At 51.6% G+C, this 26,403-nt stretch overlaps 2 protein-coding genes across 3 annotated transcripts in view; one reads left to right on the top strand and one right to left on the bottom strand.

Moving 5' to 3' along the window:
* WDFY4 (WDFY family member 4) overlaps nucleotides 1–25,972 on the top strand; it is a 98,533-nt gene extending 72,561 nt beyond the window's left edge. The window contains exons 48-62 of the mRNA XM_087967700.1: nucleotides 6,060–6,102; nucleotides 8,143–8,262; nucleotides 8,412–8,529; nucleotides 8,899–9,008; nucleotides 11,999–12,152; nucleotides 12,719–12,810; nucleotides 13,124–13,336; nucleotides 16,507–16,648; nucleotides 16,866–17,023; nucleotides 18,570–18,728; nucleotides 19,456–19,635; nucleotides 20,727–20,909; nucleotides 22,326–22,410; nucleotides 23,610–23,724; nucleotides 25,321–25,972. Of these exons, the coding sequence (XP_087823826.1) occupies nucleotides 6,060–6,102; nucleotides 8,143–8,262; nucleotides 8,412–8,529; nucleotides 8,899–9,008; nucleotides 11,999–12,152; nucleotides 12,719–12,810; nucleotides 13,124–13,336; nucleotides 16,507–16,648; nucleotides 16,866–17,023; nucleotides 18,570–18,728; nucleotides 19,456–19,635; nucleotides 20,727–20,909; nucleotides 22,326–22,410; nucleotides 23,610–23,724; nucleotides 25,321–25,387 (1,939 nt within the window). The 3' untranslated portion in view covers nucleotides 25,388–25,972. The remainder of the gene's footprint in view (nucleotides 1–6,059; nucleotides 6,103–8,142; nucleotides 8,263–8,411; nucleotides 8,530–8,898; nucleotides 9,009–11,998; nucleotides 12,153–12,718; nucleotides 12,811–13,123; nucleotides 13,337–16,506; nucleotides 16,649–16,865; nucleotides 17,024–18,569; nucleotides 18,729–19,455; nucleotides 19,636–20,726; nucleotides 20,910–22,325; nucleotides 22,411–23,609; nucleotides 23,725–25,320) is intronic.
* LRRC18 (leucine rich repeat containing 18) lies at nucleotides 202–5,190 on the bottom strand. 2 transcript variants are annotated; one of them, XM_026688548.2, is made up of 2 exons: nucleotides 5,097–5,190; nucleotides 202–1,189 (listed from the first exon to the last, which is right to left on the bottom strand). In XM_026688548.2, exon 2 carries the CDS (start codon nucleotides 1,101–1,103, stop codon nucleotides 333–335), a length of 771 nt encoding a protein of 256 aa, XP_026544333.1. In that variant the 5' UTR covers nucleotides 1,104–1,189; nucleotides 5,097–5,190; the 3' UTR covers nucleotides 202–332. The 2 variants fall into 2 exon arrangements, with proteins under 2 accessions (XP_026544333.1, XP_087823784.1); XM_087967658.1 differs by lacking the exon at nucleotides 5,097–5,190 and adding an exon at nucleotides 2,864–2,926.
* Nucleotides 25,973–26,403: the final 431 nt, after the last annotated feature.

The following is a 26,403-nucleotide window of genomic DNA, read 5'->3' as shown; positions in this document are numbered from 1 at the left end:
AGAAGGGAGGATGCCTCCAGCACCGGGCTCCCTTGGGCTCAGCCCACCTCCGCTGGGTCAGAAGAGGGAAGGGGAGGTCTCCCCTGGACCTAGGCTCCCTAGGGGAAGCTCACGAGGCCTGCTTCCAGGGGCAGGCTGGGGAGAAGCGATTTCAGAGCCTGTGGCGGATTGACACGTGTCTGTGAGAGTCGTAGAGCTGTATGTGGCCCAGAGCTGTTTTATTCATGGGGATCGCTCCTAAGGAAGGGAAGCGGAGTCGCTCTGTCGTGCCACCCCTCCCCCCCTCCCCCCACCGCTGAGTCGTTCAGGTGGGGCTGGGCCTGCCGGCCTCTTCACCTCCAGTCGGCTTGGTTCTCCTTTGCCAGGGAGTTGGGGGTCATGAGGCTTGAAAAGTTTGCCTTTCTGAGGGGTGGGGGCACTGTATTCTTCAGCTTGTTGAGCTTGTCCCTCTCTTCTTGACATTTCCTCAAGCATGGCGGGCAAAGGTCTTTCTCTTCTACCAAGTAGAGCGTCTCGAGGCGCTTGATGTTATCGATAAAGATTTCCTCTTCGGTGGGCCCGGGAAAGGGGTTCCTCTTGGCGTTCAACTTCTTCAGTTTGGGGAGCTTTGCGATGCTGTTCGGGATCAGGGTCAGCAGGTTATCAAACACCCCAACTTCCTGGAGCTCCTTCAAAGCTCCCAGGGTGGTTGGGAGGTTGTCGATGTGGTTGAGGCCGAGGTTCAGATTTCGCAGGCTCTTGAGCTGGTTGAGCTCCATGGGCAAGCTCCGGGCGGTGAGCTTGTTGTTTGAGAGATTCAGGAAAATGAGGTTCTGCAGGTTCCCTATGGTTTCCGGCAGCTTATCGATCTGGTTGCTGTGCAAGTCCATCCAGCGCAGGTTCTGGAATTTATCGATCGCCTCCGGGATCTTCTTAATCATGTTTCTGCTGAGGTCCAGCTCATCGATGTCCTCCAGTTTCAGGATGCACCTGGGGAATGTCGTGATGCCCATCTTGCTCAGGTCAAGGCGGCGCTTCCCGTCAAAGGTGATCTTTATGCAGGTCTTGGCCACCTTCAGGGTGACCTTTTTCCCCTTGGGGGGTTTTGCGCCTCCCTTGGCCATCCGCCTCACGGAAAGCAGAGCAGCTCAGGGGGCTTGAAGAGGTGCTCTGTGGAAGGAAGCCTGCAGGCGGTGCTTGGTGTTGGACCCTGAAAGCAGACAGGCAGCAGAGTTAAGTGGGGGAGAGGACAGCCCCCTGCCCCGTCCGCAGGGCTGCTAAGGCCGGCTGCAGCAGGGGGGGGGGGCAGCATTGTTCTTTCTGATCAGACAAGAAGAGAGAGGGGGGGGAGACCCCTGATTTCTCTGCCTGTTTGGGGGAGCTGCTCAAATGGGTTGGACATCCTCAAGATCCTGACACCTGGTCCTTGATGTCGCTTCTCATGCAATCATACCTCTTCTATAAACACACGCTCCGTCCTCCCTACAGTTTCTAATCAATATCTGTGCAAATGTCTCCGTTGTTTTCCTCCAAGCGAGGCAGCCCCAGTGAAGGAAATGTCACCTATAAAGCGACTTTGACATCTACCTTGTTACCAGGTTCCCAAACGCTTTGAAAATATATGATGCATGGATATATATTAGTGCTGCAGTGATCTTCATCGGAAAGTGTTTATTGTTTCAAAGCTTGGATTGGGGTAGAATTAGAATAATATTATTTTATCCGAAGGAGTCTTAAATGAAACAAAAATTGTACAGCCACCAGAAGAGCTTGTTATTTTAACTGACATGTAACTGACTTGGAATTACAGCTGCTGCCCCACCTCAATGGGCTTTATAGTTTATAAGGCTCGCTCACTGGCTAAAGCAAAGGAAGGGAAATTTGTACCTAATATATATATGAATTAAAGTCATATTCAGATACTTACTTTTCAATGACACTAATTTACACACAACAGACAGTCAGTCCTCCGACATACTATCATATCAGATGTTTTCATGCTTGATCTCTGTGGTTAAAGCAGCAAGTAGAACTGCTCTCTGCCGCAAACCCATGGATTATAGCCAGCCAATAAAAGGATTTCTTTATTGTAGCAAAAAAAGAGCTAGCCAGTTTGGTATGTTTATACTAAACCTTTGAGGAAAGCATTATATGCTCCTGTCATTAGACAAATTTAGTGGGAGCGCATACACTTTCCACAGGAAGGAAAAGTACTGGCTCGTGTAGGTGTCGCCCCTGCTTCGTTTTATGTTCCTCCTGTGTACATTGCAGCAATTCAGGGCTGGTTTTTGCTCCCCCATAGCACAGCGAGGAGGCGCATTCATAATTAAAGGATTTATAGGGCAAGCAGAGTCCTTTATCACAGATCATGGATCCACCACTTGGCCAGCAGAGATAGAAGCTTCCAGATTTCCAAGGATTCTTTTTTTATAAATATACTAGATCTCTTTCAGTGTTTATGCAACAGTTTTGCCATGTCAGAATAAGGTTTCCTTCCGCTTGAGACTTGTGTCCTAGCGACATCGTCACAAATTATGCTATTTTCTCAAAACACGATCCAGGTGGTTTGCCATTGCCGCCTTCTGGCTATGTCTGGCGTCCTCGTCCAGCTGGGCCCTTCTCCTCACCCGCCTCCTAGTCCCGGGAAGACTAGAGCCAGGCCTGCTCAGGGGGCTTCCCCTCCCTTCCCTGCTTCCGGGGGCCCAAAGTCCCCGGAAAGAACAAGTGAAACGCCTGCCAGACTTTATGGCCCCACAAACTGGGAGGCGCCTCGCACTCAGCCTGCCGTAGGGCTTGTTACGTGAGGTAAATCACCAGACTCGGAGGCTTGCTAAGGGTTAGGAGAGCAGCAGGCAGGAAGCCAGCGTGAGGAGGCCGAGCGCACCTGGACTGCTTCTGGCTCGGCTCGCCACACCTTTCCCTGGCGGCAGCGGCAGCAGCAGCAACAGCAGCAGCAGCAGCAGCACCGACCTGGCCCTCCGGGTCCCCCAGCCTGCCCTCGATATTTGTGCCTAGGGAGGACATGAGTAGGAAGCATCTGTGAGGTTGTTGGCCAGGGCTGCCACACCTCACTGCCACCTCATAATGCCACACCAGGGCCTCCTCCCCTTTGCCTGCCTTGCTCAGAGCTCCCCTTGACTAAGCTGTCCTGCTTTGGGTGCTACCCCCCTGCCCCGAGGAAGGAGTCGGAAAAAGGCCTCGGAGGAGGAGGGATGCCCTAATCCTACCCCCCGTTCCCCTCACTCTCCTTACCTGGGACTCCCCCAGTCTCCCGCATGAGGATGACCTAGGCTGCTTGCTGGGGTTTCTGTCGCTAAGAGGTGCAGTCACGCGACGTCCTGCTTTGTAACTGCATTGCTTAGTGATCCCAATTGCCGCCATAAGGCAGGGACTCCCTGTAGCCCCCCCCGCTTGCTCCCCTGACAGCTGTCACCCCCCCCCCCAGGCGGCTCTCTGCCTTCAGCCACTGAATGCCAGGATGCCTTGCGCTCCCTCGGCCCTCAGCCGGGCTCCTGGAGGCGGGCAGGGCTCTCGGGGGCTCCCAGGGCAGGACAGTTTTCAAGAAGCAGCCCCCCATCCGACCCCACTACACTCTGCTCCCCCTCCCCCGACAAAAGGCCAGGAAAGGCAGGGGCGGCTGCCAGCTGCTTTGCAAGAACCAAGGAGGAGGAGGAGGAGGAGGAGGTTCCGCTTGGCTTAGCCCCAGCTGATCCAAACCCTCCACATTTAATTGTGAGGAGTCAAATCACTGTTTTGATAAATGATTGTTTGTAAAAGAACATAGATTTGTTTGGAACACACTTCTCCATTAGGAGGCTTTCATTACAAGCGCTTCGGGCTTTTCGGCTGCTCATTAATCATGTACAAATCCAGGAAGATCCGAGGAAGCGATGGCTTTGAGTTCATCTCAATAGCCCATTGGAACACCACACATGGCAGGTGTGTGTGTGTGTGTGTGTGTGTGTGTGTGTGTGTGTGTGTGTGTTCCTCCCCTCGCCCCAAAATTTATTCAGAGGAAGTAAAAAGATTTTGGGGGCAAGGGCATTCTTGGGTCACGTTCTGGCGAGGAGATGGCTCCTGTTGAGCGAGAGTTTTAGAAGTATGAGAAAACCTTTTTACAAATGCCCCACTTTGTCTGAAATCTGCTGTGATCTTTTAATCGCTCATCTTTTTAATCAAAATTAATAAGATGAACAAAGAGAGTAAGAATTGTTAGTCTAACACCTGCCTCAGGGCTGCTGAGTGTGTTTGGGCAGACCTAAATTAAGAGGCCTGGAGGTGTGCTAGGCGGCTGGGTCAGAAAAGTAAGATTTCTGAATTAGACAATAGGTCATATTTGGACTTTCTCCTTTGTAGACCTGCCGTTTGTTTAAATGCTAGACTCCCTAAGCCAGTGTGCAGCCGGGTACTTTCCCTCAAAGCCCAAATCCTAAGCCCGTCTCCAGGGCCTGGCAGTTCTTTTCCTTTCCTCTGGATGAGGGAAATGCTGCACCTCGTCCAGTTGGAACCTGAGTGGCCAAGAAAGGCTTCAGAGCGGCTTTCCTGGGGGGAGGACGGACGGGGGGGAACGACACAGCCCTGAGCAGAACTTCGACACATCAGGACAACCATGAAGGATTACAGCCCATTGAGAGCCCCTGTCTGGCCCAAGAGTGATGTAAACCTCCCTCCCTCCCTCCCTTGCAAGCTGACTAGATTGCTGAATCTCGGAGACTGCGGCGTAGCTGAGTAACTTTATACTTACAGCTTTATTTCCTAATAACAAGCTGCTTTAAATTAAATGGAGTCTGCTGTTCCCAATCCGGACTTGTAAATTCTACTGTACACAGAGAATCAACCAGAAAACAAGGTGTGTGTGTGGTTTAAAAAGGAAACTACATAACATTCAACGGAATTGCACGCCAGCTAAGTTACTTCTAGTGGGCCTGGCCTCACGCTTTCGTGGCAAACCCATTCTTCCAGAAATCTTCTCTGACTTCTCTGCCAGTGTTTGGAGATAAATCTTTGAACTGCATGGAAAACTCTCATCTGGTTTTTTGCTGGCCCGCGAATTCTAAAACTGAAACAACAATTTTGAACAACTGGCAACCTGCTTGCTTCAAGAGAGGGTGACTTACCCGGTTCCTGTGAGATTGTAGTCAGCTGTTGTGATGCCGCCTGTGAAACTTGGTATCTAAGCGACAGGAAATTCTGAGCCCTTGGAGATCGCACAACACAGGCCTCGTTCCCAACGCCAGCTCCACCTGCCGGGCCTGGGAAAGCAGCCTATTCATACTACTGGACTGGTGGACTGGTGCTGCAACCATTCCAGAGGGGCCTACAGGAAACTCCACCAGATCTGTGGACGCAGCCAAGAAGTGCCCGGGACACGCCTGCCTGTGGCAGCCAGTGTGGTCCTTTGCCCTCCATGCCAGCAGAAGGAGAGTCACAGGCTCAGAGCAGGGAGGCGAATAGAAGCCCCCCCCCACCCATGGCTTCTGCTGGGACCCTCCCAGTGAGGAAGAGCCCCCCCACCCTCTGGAAAAGGGGTGGCATTCTTGTAGGCAGAATTGCACTGGCCTGTTTGATGCCACGTCACACAGTGCTGACTCTCATTTTCCCAGGGACCTAAAATCCTTTCCACGCGTACCATTGCCAAACCAACACCCCCACACACACACACACTTCTTCCCCATTTGTACTGCATACATTTGCAGGGAGTCCTCCCTTAATGACCCCAATTAGGACTGGCCGTTCTGCTAAGAGGCCCCGTCCTTAAGCATGACATCACATGACTGCAATGGACTTACAGTCTCAAGAATGTTTGCAGCTCAGGGTTGAAGTGAGGGGCCCTCAGCGCTCTCTGAGCTGGGTGGTTTTCTTGCAGATGTTTCATGACCCAACCAGGCCACATCATCAGTGCTGGTAGGGAGTGGGGATTAAACTGACCAAGTTTGCATCTAGATTTCAGACACAAATTGAATCAGGCCTTCTTTGAATCTCAGATCTCCAATGAAATCAAGGTCAATTTGCACAGTTTTTGTTCCCATTAGAAACGGAAATGTGAGTGACACAATGTTATTTTTTATTTATTTTTGCAGAAAACAATCAGAGGAAAAAAAGTCCTTCCTGTTGAAGTGGCAGGTAAAATCTTTTCTTGGTGCTGTTCCACTGAAATCAATCAATCCATCGTCAATTAATTTTTAAAGATTATTTTCTTCACAGTGGAGTATTCTATCCATACGGAACTTTACAAAAAGTGCTACCCTGTCTCACCTGAGCCAGGAAGGACAGTGCCTGTTCTCTGTAAGCCTCACAGTGGAGAATTTTGTATGGAAAACCAGGAAGGAAGCTGGGGAGCCCTCTGGGTCTGGCTAGCAGGAGGAGGAAGCGGTGGGAGCTCTCCTAAAATCTTGGCCTGCTGGTTAGAAGCTGCTCTCTGGCCTGATCCAGGCTGCTGCTGACTCTGGTGTCAAAAGCCCTGAGCGACATTCAAATGAAATGGCTCTGTTGAAGCCACTTCCAGCACCCGTGAAATTTGGCCAAAGGGATATCCCAAAAGTCTTTCTCCCACACAAAGCTTTCCTTGCTGGATTACAGTCCTGAGCCGATTTGTTTCTAATTAGCCATATATATTCAAATTAAATACTTTCTGGATGTTAATATCTGCACTCCTCCACCATGGCTAGCAGCTAAGGGAAAATTACCTGGGGATAACTTGGAATGACGGAAAGAGCTATTTTTGTGGGCTTATCCAGAAGCATCTGCTGCTGTCCTAGCAGGGGAGTTCAATGCTTCGGGGAGATCGAACGGCACTAGGCTGCACGTGTGGTTTGACAGTGTATCCCCACTGGATGGAGAGTGCTGGGGGTAATTATACTTTGGGTTGGAATCAAAAGATGGACTTTGTGATGTAAAGGAGGGCCGTGCTTTGCCCAAATGGCAAATAGACTGCAGAAAGGATTCAAAATGAACAAGGTGAGATTAAGATAGCCACCTATTACCTTGTAGTCCGACGTAAGCAGTTTATTCAGTAGACGTGTTCCAAGTCTGACGCTATCTTCAAGCTCCTAACTTGAACTTTCAACCGGTTGATTCCAATCCAGCTTTATTATTGGGTGGGAAAAGGGCCAGCCGAGGCTTTGGTGGTCTTCCTTGGCTGGGCAGGGGGCAGGTCTGGCTCACTAGGTTCAGGGGTCACCAAGTTAAGTCAGCCAGCATGTCAGCTGATGGATCCAACCCCCTGGGATCCTGCATTGAGGCCACATTCGGAGGTGTTGCAGGCGTCCATTGGAAACGCCACTTTGATCGTGAACGCAGGAAGACATCAAAAAAGCCCCGTCTGCAAGGCTCGGGGGGGAGAGGAGGGGGAGGGGAGCTGCCCCGTTCCTCCACAAACGTTGTGCCAGCAGAACATACAACATACATGAAGCCTTCACTGGAAATAAAAAGATGAGCAGCCTGAAAGAAAATTGATAGCAAGTGAGATCAGCTGTTATGCAGAAAACTTCTGCTGGTTTTTGGCGTTGGATTAGAAGGGGGCTTGTTACACAAGGGACCCACAGTCAACCGTGGGGTTTTAGCAGACATTTGGGAGAGATATTTGTGTTCCATCTTTGCAGCAGCTTCTGGAAATAAGCTCCTCATCAGACCTATTACCAGAACGGCTCCCTCTCGCACCCTCCGAGATGGAAGGAAGCCGATTTCCCAACTGGAATCAGGAGAAACGTTGGAAGCTTGCACAGAATTGCAAGCCCGGCTTCTTTTACAGCCCCCTCTCGCCCTATGGACTACGCAGCCCAGGCCCAGAGACTGAGGCCTGCTGCGATGGTCACACGGGGAGAGAGCAAAAGCCACCACGTCATACACCGTGACTTAGAGATCCAAGGGTTGTGAGATGATTGTAAGGGAAAGTATAAGTATTAAGCCTCTGGGACTCTGGCCTCCAAAGAGGGAGGGGGGAGAGGGAGGGAGGGAGGGAGGGAGGGAGATGCCATCCGGACTACAGGCATCCATAGAAAGAGGCACGAAAGGAAACGAGGGTAACCAGCAGAAACTAGCGCCCCCCCCCCCCGTCCTGGAAAAAGAGATTTAGAGAACGAGGCAACGGACGGACGTGTTCATTGCCTGGGAGGCAGCCCAGCCACTGAGCCCACCACCATCCTTCTTTTCCCTTCCCGGCAGAGGAGAGAGATCAGCAACTTCGAGTACCTCATGTACCTGAACTCTCTGGCGGGACGGACGCCCAGCGACCTCATGCAGTACCCAGTGTTCCCGTGGGTCCTTGCAGACTACCATTCCCTGGTGAGCCATTTCTCTGTGAGGCTGGACTGGAGCTTTGCTGAAAGAGGAAGGGGGCAGGAGGACACGGCGGCCTACAGGAAGTGGGTCAGGTCAGCCGCCGGAAGTCGCTTGGCCGCTGAGTCAAGGGACATGTTGCGTTTGCCTTCCAGACTCTGGACCTGACCCATCCAAGCACCTTCCGTGACCTCTCCAAGCCCATGGGGGCTCAGACGGAGGGCAGGAGAGAGAAATTCATCCAGCGCTTCAAAGAAGTGGAGAAGACCGAAGGTACCAACCTCATTTCCAGCATCAACAGGGGGTACCCCAAATCTCGCCCCCTCCAGAGCAGAACTGTGGAAGCAGCCCAAAGGTCGCCCTCACAGAACCCAGGGGGAATTAGGGGCTGGGGTGAATGGGGGGGCATGGGGGAAATGAGCAAACAAAGACCGCTAGAACTGGCTTGTTCTGGCATCTCCCCGAGTCATCGGTTAGCCCTGATCAGGGGTGTGAATCTTTGGTTAAAGATGCGTATGGGAAGTTGCTCGATAAGGCACATTATTACACATTTCAGGGATTGTTTCATTTTGAAGAAATCGAAACGAATTGATTTATCCAGAAATGAAGTCCATAAACTGTGGATTCCTTCCTTCTTTGTAGGTAACCTCTCAGCTCAGAGTCACTACTGTACCCACTACTCCTCCGCCATGATCGTGGCTTCCTATCTGGTCCGCCTGGAGCCCTTCACAGAAACCTTTCGGACTTTGCAGGTGGGCTGAACTTGGGTGGAGCCTAGCAAAGATGGGTGGCGGCACCCTGGCCAGACCTGGAGCCCCTGAGCTGCACAGGCCCTCCCTCGGGACTCTGCCCTGAACGCTCCTGGCGGGAAACGGATCAGCAGAGGGCAGAGGGCACCGCAAGGGACTGTGCAGGCGGAAAGGAATTGGGAAGCCCCGTGGAAGGGTTGTGTCCGAGGGCTGAGAGGGGTTCATGTGACAGTTATTCAGTCTTCATCCTTAACTTCTCTGCCCCCCCACTACCTCTTTTTTTTTTTCTTTCATCCTTTTTCTGTTGCCTACCAGTAAAAATGCACTGCACCAAACACAAAACAGCCTTTAAGGTACTGAACAGTACACAACGGAAGAGTAATTAGATTTAAATTCACCTTTGGTGCAGTTCAGGACTTTAAAAAGTCAGTCCGGTGCTCTTTCAAAAGAAGTCCATGCTTTGGGAAGTGTCTCTGTGAGTCCAATTTTCATTGCCAAAATAGCCATGGAGCACAGTGTGTGTGTGTGTTGGGGGGGGAGGTTGTCGGTGTGGAAATGTTTGTGCAGCTTTCTAAAGTGCCTGACAGGAACTGGGCAGCCCCTCCCCTCCCCCCCCCCCCATCATCAACCAGATCGTGGCATCCGGAAAGGGAAAGGAAACCCAAATGAAAAGAACCACCAACAACTAAGAATGAAAGTTGAATGAAGTTTCAGCAACAGGGGAGGGATTGGGCGGGGTGGGGGGGGGCATCAGGAGGGCTAGCCCAGCAGAAGCAGAGGGCCTGGGCCCCTTCACCCCCTCCTCCCTTTGATCTGGGCCTCCTGGAGGAGCCGAGTTCAAGGTCAGGCCAGCCCTTGTGCCAATTTCAATTGGTAATCGTTACTGGCGTGGCTGTCTGGCAGCATCTCATTTCTGTACGGTTAACAGGGTTAAAAAGGTTTAAAAGCATAAGTGCTTTTAAAACTAACTAACTAAATAAATAAATGGAATAGTTCACTCCAGCACTATAAATGCAAGAAAATAATCCTTGGGGGGGAAACCCCCCAGTGATGCTTCAACTAATAGCAGAAATAAGCCACTCTCTTAGGAGTAAAGCACAACTGCTAAACCTGCTTTCCTAAGTGTGAAGGGAGAACACGGGCGCGTGGGTGGGTGCCTACAGAGGCAGGGCGCAAGCCGCAGGTCAAAAGACATGAAAGGAATCGGAGACCTTCAGCTGCAAATCCTTCCCAGTCATAAGATTGGTTTAACAAAGGGAACTAAAGAAAAAGCTCTCATTTTCCATTAGTGTTATAGAAAAAAGTAAAGAAAAATCTTTTGAGACATTAAAAACTGTGACAGGCAGAAAGACAACGGAAGTGGGCTGCAGGAGAGGCAACCGTTGCAGATGAAGTTCACGTGCATCGTAAGAACAATTCTCCCAGGCTGGAGTTTCATAATCCTTGAACTCCCTTGAAGGGAGCTTTGATCCGCTGTGATCGTGAAGACGACACGTCCGTTTCTCCTTTGGCAAGCCACCAGAGCCCGTTGCCAGCTCTGGGCTCTGCAGGGTCAGAGAGCCAATGGGGCTGCTCCTTCCCAGGCCGCCTTGCACCCAGGGCCGCAGAGAAGAGCCACCAGCATGTTCCATAGCTGCCCCTCCTTCCCTCTGCCATCCTCACATTCTGAGAGGAAGAAAGCCCACTAATTCTGATACAAATGTATGCAAATACAGTTATTAATATAAGAAATGCTGCAAATCAGTTATTGCTTTCTCTATAAATAATACAGGCGTGCGTTTTAGAGATATTACTTTCTCCAAAATGCATTAGACAGCTGCAAAAAAATTACATTTTTCTGGATGGTAATATCTTTAACCAGATTTGGGGCACTAACAACATTTTCTATGTAGATATTGTTTTTATTTAATACAGATAACCTTTTTATTACAAATCACATTGTCTCTCTAGAGAACACCATCGGCTCTCATAAAAATGTAAAAAGCAGAGGAAAATGTCTCCGTCGCGTATTCTGGCCGCCACGTCGTATATATGTGGCTGAAGGCCTTTCCGAGAGAGGCTCCTTGTTAGCTGGCGCTTTCTGCAGGGTTGACTCAGCTTTGGAGCCACCGCAGTTTTGACTGGAAAATAGCTTGGGGGGGGGGTGCTGCCTCCAAGGGATGAACTCCCCAACTCAGCAACAATGACTTTGCAACACCCCCGCTGAACTGCTCACGGTGCCTTGCCCTTACACAACCCCACCGCTTTGGATTTATTCCCAAGGCAGGGCAGAGCGCAGGGCAGTTAGGGAGAAGGAGGCTGATCCTTACTTTGGGGCAGGACTCCCCTTGCGGATTTCCAGGGGGGCGTCCTGGGAGCACCATTTGCTTCCCTTTGGAGGGAGTGCAGTTCCATGCGGATGTTTTGGCCTCACTGATGGGAGTGTAAGTTTGAAGAAACTCTAAAGCGGACAGCAGCTGGTGCCACAACCTTCTGCCTGGCCCAGCTCTGCAAATCTGAAAGCATCCCCACGATTCAAAATAACGGAACAACGAACATGGAAGGTGCAAGAATCGGAACCACCTTCTAGTCGATACTTGGCATCATTCTTTTGGGGGGTGGAAGAACAGCATGTCAATGTTTCTTCTGCCCAGCTAAGCGTGTCCCCCTTGCAAAACGTGAAACTTAGTGAAGCCACACTTGCTTCCACCTGTACAATATTTTCTGTGCACATCAGCACCGCCACACTCTCTCCAGAAGCACGACAGAAGCCTCCAGGGTTAATGGTTGGCAAGGAATTCGTTTCTCCACGTGCTTCATGCCGTTTCCTCCCAAGGGGCCTGGCCGGGGTTTGTCCAGGCATTCCAGAGCGCTCTGTCCTCCTAGCCCTCCAAAGCCTTCCGAAATGTTTTGTCCCAATCCCAGCCGGCAGTTCCAGCGGGTGGTTGGTTCCCGGTGGCTGTGGCCTAAAGCTCTGGGTGGTGGCATGGCTTCTCTTCTCGCCCTCTCCACAGGGCGGGGACCTGGATGTCGCAGAGCGCATGTTCCACAGCGTGAGGAGCACCTGGGAGTCAGCCTCCAGAGACAACATGACGGATGTCCGGGAACTGATACCTGAATTCTTTTATCTCCCTGAATTTTTAACAAACCACAACCACATTGACTTTGGTGAGTGGGCATTCGCTGTGTTGGGCTCCCATTTGGAATCATGGGCTCTGCACCATTTTAGAATGATGGAGATGGATTTGCCTCTTGAGTGAAAGAGTCAAAATCAAAGCATTCTAGACGAACTAGCGCTCAAGCACTCAAATAATGTTGGTATTTTGAGCTGGCTGGACATCCCATTAAAAGCTTCCCTTTATGGGAAAGGTGCTCCTGCCTCAACACCCCTCCCTTGTAAGATTTGTCCAGGGCTAAATCTGTTTTTCCTCATCAACGGATTCTGTCTAGACAAAAGCTGGACAGGTCACAGGGATTATCAGCTCGGCAGCTAAACCTGCTTGAAGCCCACATCACAGGTTTTGAACCCGGGGTGATCACTGAGGATCTTGGCCCACTCTTGCCTTCCAGACTCTGTCACTGTTGCCAGCGGCTTCTGTCACCAAGTCCCAGTTGCTTCTACACCCTTACATCCCTGTGTACAGGCGTTTTTATTGGTCCTTGGAGGGAGGAAAGCTCCTCTGTGTGTGTCGGCTCTTTTGTGCCACCCAGGCCTTCTCTCCCGTCCCTTGCAGGATGCTTGCAGGATGGGACCCGGCTGAATGATGTGGATTTGCCACCTTGGGCAGGAGGAAATCCTCACCGCTTCATTAGGCTGCACAGGCAGGTCTGTATGAAAGGGCAGCTGGGAAGGACCCCAAGTCAGAGATCAAGTCTGATAGTCTCAAAATATTTGCTTTAATCTAAAATAAAGATAAGGAGAAATCTCCAAAAAGAAAAAGGACTCCCTTGTGGCAGGCTTTACTCATAGCTTTTATAGTTTGTGGTGGAAGTTATACACGAGTCCACTGGTGGTAACCAGGCCTGTAGACTTCCTGAAGCCCCCCCCCGCTGCTTAGCCGCCGCCCCCCACACCTGCAAGACGGGGCATGACGCCTCCCTGCCAGCCAGGCGGCTGAATGGGGCTGGTTGGGTTTCAGGCCCTGGAGAGTGATTTCGTCAGCAGCCACCTCCACCACTGGATCGACCTCATCTTCGGCTTCAAGCAGCAGGGCTCAGCCGCCGTGAAGGCCGTGAACGTCTTCCACCCCTATTTCTACAGCCATCAAGGGCAAGTGGGCAGCCCCGAGGACCCTCTGCTCAAGAGCACCGTCCTGGGGTTTGTCAGCAATTTCGGACAGATCCCACAGCAGGTACGATGCAAACAATGGCCAGGCAGGTGCCCTCAAGCAACCATGGATTGCATTTTGTTAGCATTTTGTTAATTTTGTTAGCATTTTGATCTCATGTTGAGGTGTGTTATCATGATGGGATTTCTTGAAAAAGTAACCCGGTTGGTTTGAGAATATTTGTTCCAGCCACCCCTGAAGCAACGCGAAAACCTATCCTTATTAATAGAACATTAATTCATCCAATGATGGTTGGGTGACTCTAGAAGAGGTACAAGCAAAGATCCCGCCTGTGTCTGCATTTATGTGCTAACTTTTCTGATAATCTCTGTGAGTTTAACCCCATTCTAATAGATTAATCAAACTTATTAAGGTGCTATTGTTTACTTGTTTAGCTCCTTCATTGGACTTGAATCTTTTCTTCTTCCAAGTTTCTAAAAGGCTTTTCATGTGAATGCTTACACCTCACTCTGTCAATCCCTGGGTAAGGAGGAGCAATTCCTGTGTAGAGAAACGTCCGGCCATTGAGGGTTGGCAGAGCAAGAGGTATCGTAGAAGCAGGCAGGAGTCTCCTTCCTTGCACCCTCCAGCACAGTGGTTGCCAACCAGTGGGCCAGGGACCACTGGTGGTCCGCGAGAAAATTTTGATGGTCCGCAGAGAAATGTCACTCCCAAAGCAATTAATCCGGGCTCCACAGGAACACAAGGCTGCGCCACTCACATGGCCCATGAGAACACAAGGCTTGTGTCGCTTGCATTGCGAACAACATGAGGTAGTGAGGGGAGGGGGGAAAGGACGGAGGGGGGAATTTGCCCCACTCGCCCCACGCGCCTGGCCTGGCCACTGGACTGCTTCTTTCCACTTCTTTCTTCTGCTTTTGGCTGCACGTAAGGAAAGCAGCCAAAGTCTTTCTTTCTCTCCCCCAAACTCTGCCAGAAATGAGTCTTTGGGACCCTGCAAGGCCTCCTGCTCCAAGAGGCTGCACCGGCAAAGACTCATTTCTGGTGGAGTTTGGGGGGAGAGAAAGAAAGACTTCTGCTGCTTCTGCTGCTTTCCTTGCATGAAGCCCAAAGTCTCTCTCCCCCCCCCCCTGAAAACGGAGCTGGAGACGGTATCCTGTGATCCCAAAGAATGTTCAGTAGGAAAACGGGGTGGGGAATTTTCCTGCAGACCTTTTTGGGGATTTTCCCAGTGTCTCCGGTCCATGGGATTTAAAATTATGAGTTTGGTGGTCCCTGAGGTTGGCAACCCCTGCTCCAGCAAATATGTCTCTTATAACACAATAATGTAACACAAAGAAACATTATAACATAAATACATTTAATGGGTTAGAGTGTTCCATCCAGTGACTACTGTAAGCCAAAGCCGTGGATGTGTATCCAGGTGTACAGGAGGTGGAGGTCAGCTTTTGTAAGAAGGGCAGTGTGATGACCCAAAGGGGCATTGCACAACAGCAACAAAGTCACAACAGTAGGTAAAGTCCCTTTAATACCTCCAACTTGGCCTCCAATGTCCAGTTATCGCCTGGAGAAAAAAACTCTCCCAAGAACAGGGAAGAAATTCAGTCCGACGCCAAAGTACATATAAATTATAAATAAAAACCAATACAAACCACACTGCAGCAATTAACGACACAGGGCAGGATAAGGAATTGCAGACTTCACAAGATAATGAAACACACACAATTGGGAGGATGCCAGAACCCAGATAAGACTTGACAAAGATCATTCACGCTTTGCTTCCAGCAAGGTGCTGTGCGCAAACACCCTTTTTAAATCCTGTTTTCCCAGCTGCAGCTGATGAAGGAAATCAGGGCCCTTTTCTCCCCCGTAACCCATGCAACTCATGTTGCTCCCTTCTCCACTCCTCCCTGCGTGCCCTAGGATGAAGAGGGGGTGGCCTTGGGTCTTCCTCTGAAGGCCCAGCCAGACTGTGCCCTTCCCCCGTTTCTTCCACAGCCTCCGGAGACACACTCCCCTTCCCTGTCAGCTGCTTGGCCTCCCCCTCGGAATCAGACTCCAGCAGGGCCATGACAGGCAGGCACCCAGAGCAGCTCTCCAGGAAGGAGTGGAGGCTAACAACTCATCAATCTCAAAGAAGTCGTTTCAAGGCCCAAAGTCCAACCCTCCTTCACTCGGGTCTCATACGGCCACCTGGGCTGCTTCTGTGGATAGTTTGCGGGGAGCAGCTTGCAGTTGTGAGTTTAGGCACTTTTCAGAAACTGTCTCCTATACAGAGTGACTTTCCCGTGAGTTTCTCTTCCCGTGAGAAACGTCTCACTGCTTCTTGGAAGAAATTCCCTGGTGTTGAAGAGCCAAGAGTGCTCTCTTTCCAGGACCCCTTAAGAGGGGAGATGGTTGAGAATTATTCTGGCCTGTGGAGACGAAGCTTAACTCCTTCGGTCGCATGGTTCTCCTCCTGGGGAGCACAAGGGACTTTCTCCTTCCAGCGTAGGTTGTCATGAAAGACCCGTTCACTCTGGATAACTTTGGCAGGCTGGATGGGTAACGACCCTGAAAGCCAAGGATGAATTAGTAGCCTCCAAGCCATTCGTGCATTTCTCCAAGCAAATGAGCCCAAATTATCCGCTAAGGAGTCATTTCTCTCTCTTGGGGCTAACCAGCGCCCACCTAAAGCATTGGCACCCGGAGCATTTTGCTTCAGCCACAGGCAAAGGCAGAGCCGCGGAGTATCAATGCCCGGTGCTCACCGAAAGCTCAGCCGAACATCAGCGAAGATGGTGGGGGAGCAGCAGGGGCCTTTCACGATGCCAGGCTATTCTTGGACCAAACCATGAGTAATTCTCTGGCCTGGGCTTGACCAGTTTTCTGCCCTTGAATTCTCCCCTTGGCCCTTCTCTCCTCTTTGATGGTCTTTCTGAAAGAAAGCAAGGATCGCCCACCTGTTCTCATCAGCGATGGAGGCCTGGTGTTCCCACCCTGGGACACAATATAATTTTACTCTTTTATTCATTTAGAGTTTTAATTTCTGCCTTATTTTGTTAATACTGTACTTACTGAAATTTTTTCAGAGGTTTTTGGTTGCTACTATAACTCCTTTGCAGTGAGAAGTAAAAGGTAATTTGTAAGAAAACAGGTATTTTAAAAATATGCAGTGCTGCCTATGTATGTTACTTTACAGGATCCATTGATTTGCTGCAATTTGTTTGTTTATGGTTCTTTTTCATTCTCAGCTTTTTACAAAACCACATCCTTCCAGAAATGCTGTGAGCCTGAGGAAACACTCAATGGGGAAAAACAGCGTCCTTTTTCCTTCTCCGGCTCTCTCCGTCAGTAATCTGTATAATCTGAAACCGTCATCGGTTATTCCCAAAGGTATATAGACCTCATAAATGGTGCACAAAGAACATTATAGCACCTGGTCCAGGGCCCTTTCTTTTGGCACACAGAGCAGTTTCTAAGAGGGGAATTAGGGGAGAAAGAGAATTCTAGACATTAGATGGCACAAAACTTTCTGGGACAAATTCAAGTAGCAGATTTCCTCCCCCCACTTTAAAATGTGTTCTGAAGTTGTTTTATTTCTCTTCTGTAGAGGCACCACATGGGCCTGTGGGTCATATCGTATGTACAGAAAGGGGGATTTTGGCTGTGGAGAAGAAAAGTCTGTTGCTTCCTCCGCTGTGGAATAAAACCTTTTGCTGGGGATTCAGTGACTTCACCTGCTGCCTGGCTGATTCTGGATCAGACAAGGTAAGGATGAACTACAGGTTGGGCCGCTCAGCGATGAGCAGGCCGATCCCTCCCTCCATCCGTGGGGTGCATTCCACCATTTGTCCCTGTCTCGCCTCCTCTTCTGCCAGAGGGAACATGCCTTAGGTCCACCCACAGGTGGAAAGGTCTGCAGAACTTAGCAAGTGCACCAAAAGTTCTTGAACAAAATCATCAATATAGTTGTCTGCAACTTATATTGGACGGAAAGGCAAGACATAATTAAAAGTAATAATAACTTCAATCTGGATCTTTCTCTTTGTACTTGAATACATTACATACAGGAGACCGTGTCATTCGCTTTCTGCAGCGTCGTTTCTCCTCGTGTGCAAAACATAGATGAGTAACGTCAGTTAGTGTTTAAACAATGTGCAAAAGTTACGGCCACAATTTTATAGGGGGGATTGTGTGGGGCAAAGAGCAGAGTGGCAGCTCCTTCTCTCATCAGCTTTTCCTGCCAGAGAGTCCTGTCAATCACTGTTCTGACTATATTAACATCTACATAATAAAAATACGCATTTGATTACATTCGGTCTGAGCCTCCCTTAAAATGTTGGGGTGCTGCCCTCTCTTTCCACCCATGTTCTTTCTTCTTCCACTTCCTGAACTAAACCGTGGTTGATACAAGGATCGAGGGTCATTCTCTGACTTCTTTGCCATTAAAGGAAGCCAGAAATTTCCCGAAAGGACTTCATGCTTTCTTAGAATTTGTCAGATGTCGCAGTAATTAAAATCGCCTGGGACTTTGATTTCATACCTCTTGGGAAGCCCGGCTGTTCTCCTTCGGAAGAATTCAGCAGCATTTCATTTTTATTTGTGCCTCCATTCATTTCAGGGGTAGGGGGTGATGGAGGGTGCCTTGGCCCCACCCAGCATGGCCTCCTCCTCCTCCTCCTCCTCCTCCTCTTCTCCCCTCCTGAGCAACGCTCTGGGCCAGGGGAGCCAGCAGGGAAGTGGGGGGGGGGGATGGTGGTTCTCCTGGGGGTCAGAAGCCCAAAAGAGAAGCTGGCGTTAAATGCTGGAATGAAGGCAAGTTACGAGAAGTTAACTGGATGAGTGAAAAATCTCCTCCCCTCGTTCAGCAGCGCAGGTGAGATAGATGCCCTTTTCAGGTTAATAAGCAACAGGAAACATTCCGAGTATATTTTGAAAGGAATATATTCATTATTATGAATTCACTAGTATTGGTTAATACTATAAATTGTTTGTTGGTCTCTCGCTAGTGTTTGAGACTTGGACAAAAAAGCCGTTATCAGTGGAGGCTGCAGAAGGAAAGCATAGACTTTACATTCAGAAATAATTTGGTAGACCACATTTTACAGAAGATCTGGCAAAAAAACAGTAATAAATTGTTTCAAAATTCGTATTTGCTTTTCAACTGTTTTGTATTTCTTTTTTTAAAGCCTTAACTCAATTAAAATTCCACATAAATATAAAAGCGTGTCAGGATGCGTGCCTGTAAGCGTTGCCTCCATTTCACTGCCCCTCCCTCTTCCCTCTTCTCTGCTCCCCTCCGTGGCCCACGCAGAAGGTGGCTGTCCTGGAGGCTCCGGCTGACTGGGGCGACTGCCTCTGCGCTGTGTCTCCCACACCCAGCAGCCTCATCACGTCCGGAAGCAGCGCCGTGGTGTGTGTCTGGGACCTCTGCAGGAGCCCAACGGGGCCCCCGGCCTTACTTCTGAAGCAGGTGGGTCTTAGAAGTTTCACTGGCTTGATTAGTTCCGGTGTCTTCTGCACGTACAGTCATGGATTAAATGTGGCCTGTTATGAAGACGAACGATGCTGGCGAGGCAACCAAGACCTGGCTTAGTGGAGTGGCCGATAGGAAGGCAATTGTGTGAAGCGGGTTCCGGCAAAGAAGATTCTGCATCGTTGCAGAAGAAAGCCAGATAGGTAGCTGGCCCAGCCCAGGTGTTCTTCAGCCAGGGGGAGCCGCTTTCCAGGGGCACTGCTGGAACCCAGGCGGCGGCTGCTGCTGCTGCGCTTCCATAAGACCCTCCAGGGGCCGTTTGGATGACTCTGGCCGTTCGGCCTTCAGCAGTTGCCAAAGAAGGTTTCCTTGGACTTTCTGCACCCGCCCATCAGTGGAGGGAGGACTGTGTGTGAAAACTAAGGAGGGATCATGGGCCTCGTGCAAGCGGGTGTGTGTGTGTGTGTGTGTGTGTGTGTGTGTGTGTGTCCTTGTGCATCAGGGAGGAGCGCCTTATTTCATCCACCTGACTTACACGGCCACTCCTCTCCCTTGTAGGTGACCCTGGAGGGCCTTCCACTGTACTTGGGTTTCTCCGCAGGGCACCTGGCAGGGCCCGTGATCCTGCAGCTCAGGCTCTGCCTTGGGACTCGCTCCCACTCCCCTCTCCTCTGTGTGTGTGTGTGTGTGTGTGTGTGTGCTCACTGCCTGCCTTGCTCCCCAGCCTCTGTATGGACACACGCAGCCAGTGACCTGCCTGGCCGCCTCCACGGCCTTTGGCCTCCTGGTGAGCGGCTCTGCGGACGGATCCTGCCTCTTCTGGGACCTGAACCAGCTGAGGTGCCTCACCCGGCTTCCTGCACAGGAGGCCGGCCTCTCGGCGGTTGCCATCAATGATTCCACGGTAAGGCCTTCATCCATCACCCTCCTCCTGACAGAGCCACTTTGAACGTTTCATGATGGCTTAATGGGAGCTCTTCTCCGTGAGAAACCATTCCGAGGCGCGACCGATTGATTTTCTCTCTCTTTTTACTGAGGTTTTTAATAGGATCCTGGATGTTGAGAGGGGCACTAAAAGCAATTTCTGAGTCAGAGCGGAGGAGGAGGAGGAGGGGGGGCCTGTTACCCCTGAGGGCGTTCGGCTTTTGAGAGCGTTTGCCCTCTGGTGTGTTCGGCTGCATGCAGCCCTCCAGAGGCCACGGTTGGGTGCCAGTGGGTGAAGGAGCAGAAGTCTCCCCCCCACCCCCAGGGTTCCCTCCCATTGTCTGCATCGTCCAGGTTCCTCTTGGGAGACGAAAGTCCCCTCCTAGTTGCTAGTGCCTGGAAAGCAGCAGAGACTCCCAGAGAAATGCGTGAGTTGAAGCGGGGAAACGTACTTGCAGGGAAGTGATTGGGGTGGATAAAACCAGTGAAGATCGAGGCAGAGGCTTTGGAGCTGGGAAGGAGCCAAAAGGGGAAGGACTGGCCCACTAGTCCTCCCTTCCATCCATCGGACCTCTCACTCCCTATCAACAACGACGGGGACCGACCTTGGAGAAAGGAGCCAAATCAGTCCCAAACTCTGCCACCCAGCCCCAGCTTCAAACGCCACAGCCTGCCCCCCAAAGGACGTCCTAGTCAATGACATCAAAGGCTGCTAAGAGGCCAAGGAGAACGGGGACAGGTGCGGTGTGGGCCCCCCCCCATCCCGCTCTCGCCAGGGGCCACCAAGGCTGTTCCTGTCCCACACCTGGACCCGAATCCTGACTGGAAGGGACTCGGGGTTTCATCCAAGGCCCCCGAAGCAGCCATGCACCCCGCTTCCCGCACCCCCTTCCCTGAAAGGGGCAGGCTGGGTTCACGTGGAGTTCTTCCTTTGGGGGCAACCTCTCCTCTGTGTCCCCTGCCTGGGCTCCTCCCGCATGACCCAGCCCTCTCTCCCGCCTGCGGGCAGGCTGGCCGCCTGGCCTTCTGTGCGCGATGGAGAGGCCTGAGCTGCTTGGGGGCCTTTTGCAGGGCGAGGTGGCTTCGTGCGCTGGAGAGACCCTGAGCCTCTGGACCGTCAACGGGCAGCCCCTGGCCAAAGGAAGGGCCCCCTTAAGGCCCGGAGGGAGCCTCTCCTGCTGCTGCTTCTTCGAGGTGAAGGACTGGGACGCACAGGGTCTCCTTGTCACGGGGGACACAGGTGGCTGCGTGCAGGTAGGACCCTCCAAGGGGCGGGAGAAAGGCCCCCCCCCTCTCCAGGAACGCCCTGTTCTGTCCCAGGAGCAGAGATGGCGTCCGCCTGTGTGGGAGGGGAGCACAGCAGGGGCAGCTCCTCAGAAGGCCTGGACAAGGGCACCTTCTTCCCTGTCCTCTCCTCTTCTTTAGGTGGGGAGGGGCTGCGGGGGGGCTGGGGGTTCTGAAGCCAAAGATGACCTGGAGACGCTGCTGTCTCTGTGGGGAGACCGGATGGAGCGTTCTTCCTCCTCCTCCTCCTCCTCCCCAGTGGGGGGCTTGCTTTCAGCCCACCAAGGCCGTGTTGGGAGGGGGGGCCGCCCCCCCAGTTCCAGTCGGTCGGGCGGGGCTCCTCCTCCAAGTGCCAGGTGGGGAGCCCTGGTGGTCTGACCAATGACTCTCCCAAAAGAGCCCACCCACCCTTTTGAGTAGAACCGCTCAGGAGGATGCAGAGTTTTGCCCTTGAAATTCCACACAATGGCACGTTCTCAGCCTGCGTTGCGTTTCCTTCTACTAACTCACGGAATTGGTTTAAAATCGGGAAGGTATTTTAAGTGTTTCTGATTTATCGGGAAGGAGTTTTTGAAGAAACCAGGCAAGGCCGCCCTGGCAGCATCCCTGCCCTGATCAGGGAAAGGTGCAGAGGCCCACCTGCCAGACCCCCCACCCCACCCAGCTGAAATCCGGGGGGGGGGGCTTTCTTTTGCTGAACTCTTATTTTAAAGGACAGGCATGAAGACCGCAATGGGGGTCTCCCTCCGAGGGCTGCGTGTGTTTGGAATCCAAGCCTCATGGTGGGGGTGGGGAATCAGGTTTCCTTCAGGGCCCTTCTCTGTCCTCCATTTTCAGAGCACAGGTAGTCCTTGACTTATGGCCATAATTGGGACCAGACTTCCTCTTGCTAAGCGAGGTGGCTGTTAAGTGAGCCATGCCTCATTTTATGACTTTTTTTGTGATTCTCTGCAGTTGTAAAATGAATCACCCAGTCATTAAGCAAGTCCGTCTTCCCCTGTTGGCTTGGCTTGCTGGAAGCCGGCCAGGAAGGTCACAAAAAGTGACCCGGGGGGCTGCAGCCGTCATAAATGCATGACAAGCATCTGAATTGCGATTACGTGACTGTGGCCATAAGTGTGAGGACCAATTGCAAATCACTTTTTTCAATGCTGTTCAAACTGTCACTAAACAAATGGCTCTAAGCCGGCGGATTCCCCCAAGTGCTTTTAGCTAACTTAACCCTTTTCTTCCCTCCCGCCTAGCAGTGTTTAAAAGTGGCCTTCAGCAGCTCCCAGTCCTCCCGGCTGACACAATTCACCAACTGAGAATTAACATCTATTCAGGTTTATGGAAAGGTTTATGCCCCGGATTGGCACTTGTGACCGGTTTTCCTGGACGTTTCAGGTCTGGAAGCTCGACGCCGCTTCCCCAGAGAGGCCGGGAGAGGAGCCGGTGGGCGAAGAGGCCGGCAAGCGCCAAGCCCAGCAGGGTAAGGGCACAAACCAGGCGCGGGAAGCTTAGCGGGAGAGGAGAGGGCTGCCGGCCTGCAAGCGGCCAGCAGGGGGCTCCCTCGGCCTAGGTTTTGCCCACTCCGCGCCAAGGGAAAGGCTGGGGGGGGGGGCGGGGGGAGGCAGCGGCCTCAAGCAAGGCCCCGCAGACGCAACCGGGACTGCTGGGTCTGGGCGGTCGCCTATTTAAGACGCATGCGCACGCCTGTTTGGGAGCTGATCGCGCCCGTTCCAGCAAGCAATTCCTCCCCCCTCCGCAAGGCAAATGTGCACACCACAACACGTGAATGAACGAACATAGATGGTCAGCTGGAGATTCATGGGGAAAAATCTATCTGTGTGGTTGCCAAGAGTTGCCCCCGACACGTAGCCATCAATGGCGGCGGTTCATGTTTGCGGCCCAAGTTCAGCCCCTGTTCAGAAGAGGCTCATTTCCTCAGCTGCGTAGCATCTACAGAAGGTTTAGGATCGGCTCAGCCGGGGAGCAGCGGTCAGCCGGGCCTCTGCCTTGCCTCGCTGCGGAGACCACCCGTTCTTAACGGGCCTCCAATCCAAAGATGGCGCGGGTGCATCTTTGAATAGCAAGCAGGCCTCATCCAAGCAAGGTGGCCTTGCGGGATTTGCAGCAGCCGCGGCCGCAGCCGGACATCCACCCCTCTGTTTTGCAACACTGGAAAGAGGATGGTCCTAAACAGGAGCACTAAATATAAAGCTGAAGTAACCATGATTGAATTACATTATTTGCACAGTATTCTTGGCATTTAATTACTGATTGTTCAAGGAGCAGATTTAGGTAGGTTGACAATAACCAGGACTTTAGGCAATGTGTTTTAACCGGGCAATTATGGGCTGCATCATAACCTGACAGCCAGGGATTCTGGGACAGCTTCTTAAGCCCTGAAACAGTCAGGGCTGACGAAGAATTCTGCTGAAGTAGGCACGCAATTTAGAAAGCAATAATACACAAATCCAATTTGGCCACAATTGACACAGCCCCCGTCAGCACCCGTATCACGGGCTGAAGATTCAACCGGGACCGGCCGGCCCTTCTGGCAGCCACGCAGGCGGGGATGAAACACGTTGCTTCTCTGGTTAACGGGTTATAAATCACAGTATCTTCTCATCTCCAAAATGACCCCCCCCCCCCTCATTTCACGTTCCCTTCCCATCCTCCCGGCAGGCGGCCGAGCGGAGAAAGCGGCCTTTGTCCTGCACCGAGAGCTGCTGCTTCCCACGAGCCCCGCGGAGGGAGCCCAGCGACCCGCCTCGCCCGTCACAGCCCTGGCGGCGTCCAGGTAAGCCTTCCCCCTGCAGTACCCGCTCAGCTCGCTAGAGGGCAGGCGAGCTGCACCCTCAGCGGCTCCGGCGGGGAAGCCGCTGGTGTTTCTCCCCAGCCGGCCGCAAGTGGGAAGGGGGGGCTGCCCAGTAGGGCCTAGCCAGCCCCCCCCCTCCCCCGCAGAGCCTCCCCCCCTCCCCGAGTGTTTCCCCTTTATGGGAACAGCCCACAGCAGCCATTCGACGGCCCCGTCGTCTCCCGCAGTTTGGGTAAGAATAGGGAAGGAGCCGAGGGGGTCCACCCAGGGCCTCCCGTGGCCTCTTGCAGCAAGCAAGAAGATGCCCCTCTGACGGGTGAGAGAAACCCGCCCCGAGCGGGAGGCCTTTAAGCCTTGCTGCCTTTTTAGCTGAAAAGCAAAATGGGGGTTTTAGAGCAGGAGGAGAACTACGGTTGAACTTCGCAATGGAGTCAATCGGCCGGCAAGCCCAGCTCCCACCTCTTCTTGACCCGCTTAACGGATGCATCCGGCCACCCGTCTCACAGAACGTGGCTTTGAGCGGAGGCCTTGGCCGGGCCCTCCAGGGGGAAGGAGCCTCTCCTGCCCGGCCTTCTGGAAAGCAGGGCAGCCCCTGCGGGGAGCCAAGGCGGAGGGGAGAGGCCGGCTCCTTCCAGCGGCCCAGCGGCCTTCGGATCCCCAGGGACCCTCTGGAGGGGACGGAGAAATCTGCTTCCACCTAGCAGGGATCTCTGCCATCATAGGGAAAATAACGACAGAGATATTGTGAGGTTGTGGTGATTTTTGAATTTTTATGTGTATGCTTAAGCCTAACAATTTGTCTCTGGTATTTATTTTCTGTTTATAATTTTTCATTATCTTTCCCCAGTCTAGCCTGTAACCTGATTTAGACCTGATTTCAAATGCTAAACAGAACTGGCCTTATTTAGCCTTTTCAAAATCAATCAGCTATCTCCAAATTAAGGCATAAAGTGTTACTTGACCTAAAGGGAACCCCTTTAGAACGCAACCACGTCCTACTGTACAGTTTCCATTCTAGGAGCCACAGCCCCCAAATTATCTGAGCCTACTAGTTTCTTCTTAAATGCAAATATGCTATCAACACAAAGCAAAACAACTCCCAAAAGGTGAGCCTGGAAGTCCTTGACCATAGTCGGGGTGAAAACAGTTTTTCAAAGAAACACAAATGGCCTGTGATATTATGAGACCTCGTGAAAACACCAGAATGCAAACACAATACTCTCCTGTAAAGTCGGGAGTCCCCCATTTCTACAGAAAGGTTAGCGCCTCTGAGCTGCATCTCTGGTTAACCTCTTACCAAATAAGTATTTTCAAGATGGACTGGATTAGAATATATGACTAAGTATTGAAGAACAGAGGGGAGATACTACAATCTAAAGATTATTTCAGCTAGTATTTCTTCCAAAGCTGCTCCAGAGGTTTTCAAATATGGATCTGACTTTAAAATGTCATGGATGGCATCGTCCTCCCATTGTAGTAATGATTTTGGGCAGAAGCGTCCCAGGCGATTGCAGTGCTCTCAGCCATATTACTCCTAAAATTCTTTTTTTTTCTCTTCTGTCTCTACTTCCTCCCTAGGAATTATTCCAAGCTTCTGGCTGGCAATGAGGACGGGAAGATCATCTGTTGGTCAATTGATGAGTAGAAGGAAGAAGTACGGCGTAAATTTAAATCCCAGCAAAAGCTCCTTAGCCGAGTCAAGGATGGGATGGATCTGACTCACCTTAGTCAAGAAATGATTACCTTGGGTAGGGCAGGTGGGAGAAATGTTCAGGACTATTTGGCCCCAAAGCCTCTCCTCTGGGGCCTTGCCAGGCTGAGATAGCAAGTTCCCCCTGGAGTTTTCAGAAGGGCCCAGGCCCAGGGGATCGGGGCCCCCGATTTCTCCGGTGATGAACTGGCAACTGAGACAGGGGCGAAAATTCTCCGATCTTTGAGAGCCTCTTTCTGCCCTCCCCAGCACCAAGGAACAAATTAATCTATGAAAATGCTCAGCTCAACTAGTATTACCTAAATATTATTGAATAACGCTGGGTCTTATTTATTATCAATATTTTTGCTTTCCTGAAACTTTAGCAATGGAGGATTAAGTTTCACAGGATTCATCCTGATATCTGAATTTCTGGCAGTTTCTTTTGTCCCTCCCTTAAAAAAAAAAAAAGGCCACACAACCACAGATGTTGACTGAGACCCTGCTGAGTTTGTGTGGAGGAATTAAAGTTTTCCACTCGGCCTTTTTTCTTCTTCTGACTAATAGCAACCAGAGTGGCTGCTCTGCTTGCCCAGGAGCCGGTCTGAGTTGACTCCGGTCTCCTGGACCAGAAGCAGGAACCAAACTGAATTGCACCAGAATGGTTCTTGGGAAGGATGAGAGAGAGACGGGAAAGCCACCCTTGGGGTTCTGGGGTTGCCCCTACTTCGGTCTTGACCTTTCTCTGCCCAGCCAAGCCCACTTCAGCTCCCAGGGGTAGCTGCACCTCCGTTTAGCGCTGGATGCGGTGCTTTTCCCTGGGAGATTCTCGGTAGAGGCTGCGCGGTTGCTATTTTGGCTATGGAAAATAAACTGAGCTCACCAAGTCTGATCTGGGCAGCCTGTAGATGACCGGATGGCCTTGTCAGCAAAAAGAAGGTTGAACGACAACTGTTCATTGCGATAGTCCA

This window comes from Notechis scutatus, chromosome 5, assembly GCF_049901735.1.
Source record: "Notechis scutatus isolate UNSWTSFEM ecotype Mainland chromosome 5, rNotScu1.2, whole genome shotgun sequence".
Classification (NCBI taxonomy): Eukaryota; Metazoa; Chordata; class Lepidosauria; order Squamata; family Elapidae; genus Notechis; species Notechis scutatus.
This window is presented reverse-complemented; position numbering and strand designations above follow the sequence as displayed.

What these genes read in the sequence shown, in the direction of transcription:
- LRRC18 (XM_026688548.2), bottom strand. Translation starts at nt 1,103, where the DNA reads ATGGCCAAGGGAGGCGCAAAACCCCCCAAGGGGAAAAAGGTCACCCTG.